Source organism: Orycteropus afer, unplaced genomic scaffold (assembly GCF_000298275.1).
Source record: "Orycteropus afer afer isolate SDZICR_OR568_19922 unplaced genomic scaffold, OryAfe1.0 scaffold01002, whole genome shotgun sequence".
NCBI lineage: Eukaryota > Metazoa > Chordata > Mammalia > Tubulidentata > Orycteropodidae > Orycteropus > Orycteropus afer.
The window spans coordinates 210,129-217,929 of record NW_006922589.1 but is presented as its reverse complement, the minus strand read 5'-3'; the positions used below and the strand labels follow the sequence as shown (position 1 = coordinate 217,929).

General features: G+C 37.9%; 1 protein-coding gene across 1 annotated transcript in view; it reads right to left on the bottom strand.

Annotated features, from left to right (window-relative positions):
* Positions 1-7,801, bottom strand: part of LOC103212552 (transcription initiation factor TFIID subunit 1) — a 133,982-nt gene that overhangs the window by 41,129 nt on the left and 85,052 nt on the right. The window contains exon 29 of the mRNA XM_042783385.1: positions 710-777. Coding sequence (XP_042639319.1) covers positions 710-777 — 68 coding nt within the window. The remainder of the gene's footprint in view (positions 1-709; positions 778-7,801) is intronic.

Genomic DNA, 7,801 nt, shown 5'->3' with positions numbered 1-7,801 from the left:
AGCAAATCCCACCTTGGAGTTTACAAAGACTTATGGGTAGAAAAGCCACACTAAGTAATTTACTACACTGCAGGTACATAGTGGTCTTTAATGGTGGCTAAGGTAGACGAGATGAATTGACACAGTGGCTCCAACAAACTCTAACATAGCAATGATTTTGAGTGTGGTTTAAGAACGGGTAATGTTTCATTCTGTTGTTTATACACAGGGTCACTGTGAGCTGGAACCAACTCAATGGTACCTATCAACAACAATGGTGGCTTAAATTTGCATTTCCCCACTGATCAATCAAGCTTAGAATCTTTTAACATTTATTGGCCATTTGGTTACACTGCTTTTTTGAATGTCAACTTCAGCATTAATATAATCATCACACTGTATTTTTGTTAAGCTTATAAACTGTCACAATATTTTCTTGGTGGCTCCAGCTGACTTCCTCGGAAGTTACTTTCCTTGACCTTTTCTAAAGAGTTATGTTAAGTTCTAAATCTTACTCCTGGCTCTACTATTTAATAGTCATGAAGCCCAGGGCAAAGACCTCAGTCTCTCCATCTCCAAAAGGAAAGAATTGTACTATATGATTTTTAAGTCCCTTCTAGCCCTCCCACATTTCTCAACTCTTCTTTTTGTTACCTTCCGAAGTTTCTAGCACCCTCCACCTTCAAGTTCTACTGCCTATCTCTCATTCTAAATGTCTTGCATGTCTTACCTCTTTTAGTTTTTCATCACAGAGATCCAGCATGGATTGAGATATCTGAGTCAATGAATGCTTTGGTCCTAAATTATACAGAAACAGTAAGAGATTGCATCGTTAAAAATGGGAGGTTAAGAGCTGCCACCATCCCTCCAACCTTTCAACATGTTTACTTAAAACCAGTTTCTGTCAAGCCAGTTCTGACTTATGATGATTTCTATGTTTGTATTAGGGCAGAACTTTGCTCCACAGGGTTTTTTTTTTTTTAACTTTTAGTGTGGCGAAAACATAAACAACAAGACATTTGTCAACATAACAACTTCCACATTTATAGCTCAGAGATATTTATGACATTTCCCATAGAGTTTTTAGTTACTGATTTTTCAAAAGAAGATCACCTGGCTTTTCTTCTGAGGTGACTCTCAGTTGACTTGAGCTACCAACTTTTTGGGTAACAGCCAAGAGTATCAACCATTTGCACCATCCAGGAAGACTCCATTTTTTCCTAAGCACCTAATATAGACTGGGCACCAGCCTACCTGCTGGTTTAGACAGAGACACCAGTTTTATCTCCATTTCTTAGGGCCTAACACATAGTAGGTACACAATATAGATGAATGAACTAATTTTAACTCTACTTTGTGTGTACCCATTGCTGATACCTTAAAAATCATACTATGATAAAGACTGACAACTTGTTCAGGGATGACTGAAGAGATCAATACATGATTTATAATCTTTCCACACTTAGCATATAAAACATGTGACTACAGTTTGTTTGTAGAACAAATGGTTTGGGAAGTTCTTAAAACATATGGCTAATCCAAAGTGTCTGTTATAAAACTATCTCCTTTCCACAAAAGGTTTATATATGGAAGGAAAATTTTCTTTGTTGGCTACCAGGGGTGGATGAGAGGTGAGGGAACACTGTAAAAACAAAAAAATAAATAAATAAATAAAATATCCTTTCCACATTAGACTGTCATGTTAGTTTTCCTGAAATTCCTATCAAAAGTTTCAGAAAATCCTTTAAGTATCTCTCACCCTCCCTGTTTACAGCTGGCCTAATTTAAGCTCTTCATAGGAATAATTAACACATTTTGATCTAGCCAGTAATTCTTCCTATTCCTTTTCAGTATCCTCTGCTAGATTATCTTCGTATCTCTATCCTTTTGTGTGAGAGTCTAAATCTCATCTCTATTCTCAACAACTATATATTGAATTCAGCATTCATTTGTCTAACCATTCAACAAACATTTTCTGACTGTGTTCAATGAAAGGAATCTGAGGAAAAATAATGCACAATTCCTATTTTAGAGTTTCTTATTTAATCAGAAAAGAATGACATGAAAACAAATAACAAGGATAAGTTCTTGACTTAGCTATGGATGAAAGACAGAGTATCTGGGAACATGGATGAAACAGACCATATGCTCATAATTGTTAAATTGGGTAATATATGTATATGTATGTATATATGTATGGTGTCTGCATATATATAAATATTTGTTTTTGTTGTTTGCCGTCGAGTTGACCTCGACTCATAGCAACCCCTCCTTGGGTTTCCAAGGCAGTATCACTACAGAAGTAGGATTGCCCAACCTTCCTTCTGAATATATATATATATATATATGACAATTTCCATAATACATTTTTTAAAATGAGTATAAAATAAAAATGGACAAATACACTGGTTGCTATGAAATAAGGTTACACACAATTAAATCTACTTATTGGGAGCTCTGGTGGTGTAGGGGAGCTCTGGTGATGTAGTGCCTAAGGCATCTGACTGCTAACCAGAAGGCTGGTGGTTCAAACCCACCAGTCACTCCTCGGAAGGAAAACTGGGCAATCTACTTCCATAGTGATCCCACCTTGGAAACCCAAAAGGAGGTCAGGCAAGGCTTGTTGTGACTGACATTTGAGCAGTCATTTTATTAATAAAGAGCAGAAGTTCATCAGGTAGATAATAGGGAAGGGCATTCCAGAGGGAGGAAAACTACGCAAACATACAGAAGTAAGCAAATTTATAGAAACATGAAACAGCACATTTCATACTAGGAACCGCAAGATGTTTGGTATAACTGGAATAAAGGTACATGTGGGAGAGAGACAGGAAATGAACTAGGAAAGACATGAGGGACCATATTACATAGGCAACAGAAAGCATAGTTCTCACAGACAATAAAAAGCTGGAAAATAATTTTTCAAATTTGTGCTTTATAAAAAAAAATTCTGTCAACAGCGTGAATTAAGGTGAAAAGCAGAGGAAAAGTGTGGAAACTGTTATAAGAGATCAAACAAGATGACAAAGGACTCCAACTAACAGCAATGGAGACAGAAAGCAAGCAGATAGTTGATGCAAAATTTAGAAGGTACAACTTATAGGACTTGGTGATTTATAAGTGTGGGGAACAGGGAGAAATCAATGATGACTAAGATTTCTAAGTTGTAGATCTAGATGCTATTGTTAGGTACAGTTGAGTGGGCTCTGACTCATACTGACCCTATGCAACGAAAGACTGCCCGGTCCTGCACTATCCTCAAAATCCTTGCTATGCCTGAGCTCATCATTGTAGCCACTATGTCAATCCATGTGTTTGAGGGTCTTCCCCTTTTTCAATGACCCTCTCTACTTTACCAAGAATAATATCCTTCTCCAGGGAATGGTCCCTTCTGACAACATGACCAAAGCAGGGAAGATGAAGTCTAGCCATTCTCACTTTCAAAGAGCATTCTGGCTACATTTCCTCCAGGACAGATTTATTCGCTCTTCTGGCAGTTCATGGTATTTTCGGTATTCTTCACCAACACCACAATTCTTCAGTTTTCTTTATTCATAGTCCAGCCTTCACATACATATTAGGCATTCAAAAATACCATGGCTTCAATTAGGCACACCTTAGTTGCCTCAGAAACCCAAGGAGGGGTCACTATGAGTCAGTTGGCACAGTAACAGGGCTGGGGTGGAGGGTAGACGAAGAATGAGGATTAACTCCTAATAGAGTGTAAGGTATCTTAGTGGAGATAAGCATGTTCTAACGTTAGATTATGATGATGGTTGTACAACTCTGTAAATATACTAAGAAACATTTAATTATACACTTTAAACAGGTGAACTACATGTTATGTAAATTATTTAAATAAAAAGCATTTCTAAAATGTAGCCACTGGATCCAGCAATTAGGAGGTCTCTAGTACTTTAGTAGAAGGCAACTGCAGTGCTCGAAGGAGTGAATGGAAGGTGAAGAAATGGAGAGGAGTATATGGAGCATGATGGCTAAGAGCACAAGCTATGGCATTAGATACACCTATATTCACATCTCTACTCTGCCACATTCTAGATGTGACCATCTTGGTCAGGTTATTTAAATACTATATACCCATGTATTCATCTGAAAATGAGGATTATAATGGTACCCATTTCAGAGATTTCTTATAGTGAAATAATGACATAAAGAAGATAATGCAAGTAAAGTACTTGGTAGAGGTGTGATACTACTAGTACTACCATTCTAAGCATTGGGACATGAGGAAGAGAGAAGAGTTAGCAGTGAGGTGATACAACGTCATGTGGAGGTTACAATTTTTAAATTCCCATTTTTTACTAACATCTCCACCTCAATCTCATAGGTGTTTTAATTTATGTGCTTTCAAATTCAACTCTTCCATTCTCATCTGGTTTTTAAGTAGTTATCCTTGCAACCTGAATAACAGTTAAGCCTAACATAAATTTATTCTTTAGATCCTTTCTCTATGTGTGCTCTGCTATGTCCTGGGAAAATAACGGTGGTGGGAGAGTTAAACATATAAGTAACTATGGTATAATATACCAAGAGCTATAAAAATTGATTTAATTGTGCTAGGAGCTCTGGTAACACAGTGTGCCAGGCATCTGACTGCTGACCAGAAGGTTGGTGGTGCAAACCCACCAGCCACACTCCATGGAAACAAGACTGGGCAATCTACTTCTGTAAGGATTTACTGCCTCAGAACTCAATGCGGGTTGCTATGAGTTGGAATTGACTAAATGGCAGTGGGTTTGATTTGGTTTTTGATTTAGGGGGCACAAAGAATGGAGAAATATTTTGGCAATTTAAATAAGTCTTCACAAAGAGATGATATGAGTTAACCTCAGAAATATGAACATAAGCTCACAAATGAAAGGGAAGAAAGGACATTCCAGGCAGAGGGCAAAGACTGTGAAGACTTGAAGGAACAGCTTGGGCTATTTAGTGAAATACAATGGTCAGTGCAGTAAATAGTGAGTATGGGAGTCAGTCAGTAGAGATAAATGGGACAGGGACTACCTATGAAAGGTCTTAAAATCTAGTTCCTTTCAATGCAAAATTTAAAGAACCCACAAAAATTCCAACAGCCTTATTATTTGCAGAAATAGAAAAGCCAATCCTCAAATTTATATGGAAGGGGAAAGTACTTTCATCTATCTTGAAGAAGAATAAAGTAGGAGGTCTCAATTTCCTGATTTTATAATATAGTATAAAAACCACAGTAATTAAAACAGCATGGTAGTAATGTAATAATAGACATCAAGACCAATGGAAGAGAATTAAGTCCAGAAAAAAATACATATGTCTATGATCAACTGATTTTCAAAAAGCATCAAGTAAGCTCAGTGGGGGAAGAGTCTCTTCAATATGGTGCTGGACATAGTTCAAAATGTGTTGGTCCTAGTTTGGTTAGTAGTGTCTAGGATCTTGAAAGCTTATGAGAAACTATCTAAGATATAATTATTGGTCTCTACTGGTCCGGAGCAAAGGAGAAAGAAGGAAAACAGAGACTCAAAGAAGAAACTAGTCTATAGGACAAACAGGCTACATGAACCATGGCCTCATCTACCCTGAGACCTGAAGAACTGGATGGTGCTCGGCTACCATTACCCACTATTCTAACCAAGGTCACAATAAATAGACCATGACAGAATGGGAGAAAAATGAGGAACAGAACCTCAAAATCCTAAAAAACAAAGAAAGAAATCAAACAAACAAAACTTCCTGGACTGGTTGGGACTGGAGGACTACTTGAAACTACTGCGAAGATACTTTTCAAGTCCTGAACCAAAACAAACCCCTGAGGCAACATTGTAGCTAAACAACAGGCTGGCTCACACTGTTATGAGTTATCACCTGTAAGTAACTGCTCCTTTTAAAAAAAATCACCTATACCAAATGGACAATAATCAACAAAGATGAGAATGTAAAGGGGCAGGGAAACTAGATTAATAGAAATAGAACTCAAAGGTCAGAAATGTTTATGCATTATGAATAATTAACCAATTTGTGCAGTAATTGTTGAAAAGCAATTTCAACTGCTCTGTAAACCTTCACTGAAAACACACACAGATATATATACATATATTTAAATGGTGCTGGAAAAACTGGATTTCCGTACACAGAAGAATGAATCCAGATCCAAGCTTCACATTACACACAAAAACTAATTCAAAATGGATCAAGTACAAGGACTTCTGGCAAGATGATGGAATTGGCAGACAAGCTACACAGACCCTCTCCAACTAAGAAACAAGAAACTAACTGCAATAGAAACAGAAAATAATCCTGGAACTCTGAGCTTTAAAGGGAAGGATAAAGAAGTGGACTAACTACCAACTAAAAGAACCTGAATGGAAAAAGTGAGTTAGGAGAGGAATGGAGCTGCATACTATCAGCTGTCCTGATGGCACAGCCAGTTTGAACACTTACAAGTGGCCTTCAGATCTGGACAACAATCTTAAGAATTGGGTCTGTTCACAATGATAGCCGATGACCAAAAAGGAAAACAGCAAGGAAAGAGACAAAGCTATGGTCTGTAAGCTCGCCTGAGAGAGTAGCCATTTTGAATATTTGGAAGTGGCATGGCCATTTTGATTATTTACAAGTACCACTATGATTGAGGAAGCAACCTAACAATGGGCTCTACTTGGCAAGGAGAGCATGGACAACTGCATCAGAAGCTGGCGACTAGAAAGGTGTGATATTCTCCTTATTAGTCTTATACCCAACATGCTCTTGGTGAATGGAGTTGCAGACATCCCCCACCTCCACACACTGTCTGGACCTGCAGGAATTCCATCCCCATTTGTGTTCCCCAACACAGCACGTTTGTCCTGCCTGGCCACCCATACTTCGTTTTTCTTTTAAAATTATTCTTTTTTCTTTAATTTTTTCTTCTCTTCCTCTTCCCTGGTTATTTGTTGTTATTGTTATGTGCCGCTGAGTCAGACACAACTCTTAGCGACCCCTCCTTGGGTTTCCGAGTCAGTATCAGTACACAAGCAGATTGCCCCATCTTCCTTCCGAGGAGTGGCTGGTGTGTTTGAACGGCCAGCTTTCTGGTTAGCAGTCAAGTGCCCTAGGTACTACGCTACCAGTATTTTTCTCTTCCCTTTTCCTGGTTCCTTTATTTACTTCTTTTGGTTTGTCCTACTCCTTGTTTTTCTTTTGGCAATTCTCATTATTTCTTTATTACTCTTTTACTCTTGCTCTTTTCTCTTATTCTCCCCTCCACAGATATTGTGGACTTTGGTTCTTTTTATCTTTCTTTTCCCTTTTCTTAATAATTTTTTTTAAATTTTTCTTCTAATTTATTGCTTTTTTGTGTGTGATTACTCCTATTTGTTTCTATGGTTCATGTTTTTTGTTCTGCTTTTATATTTTTGGTTTTTTTTTTTTTTAATTGTGCTTTTGTCTGAAAGGAAGACAGCAACCATGGCCACATGACCCAACAATACAGACACCTCCTGCAGCCCCACCAACACAGTGAGGGCCACCAGTTCCTTCTACACCAACTGACCAATGATAGACGGCACCCAATACCAGCCCAACTCACCCTCAACTGCTCTGAACCAACAGCTAAGAGATCTTGGTAATACCCTCATTTTCTATGACACCCACCAGGACACAGGTGGTAAGTGCCTAAGTGCCACCAACTAGCAAATACAGAAGCACAGTAACATGCTGAGATATATAAAAACATACTAAAGAAAAAAACAAAATCTTGAGCAAATCACACCAACATACAATCACTAATTAAATATAAATACAACAAACACACACCTGTGGTTTCCAGCCAAACAAAAGACAGGCA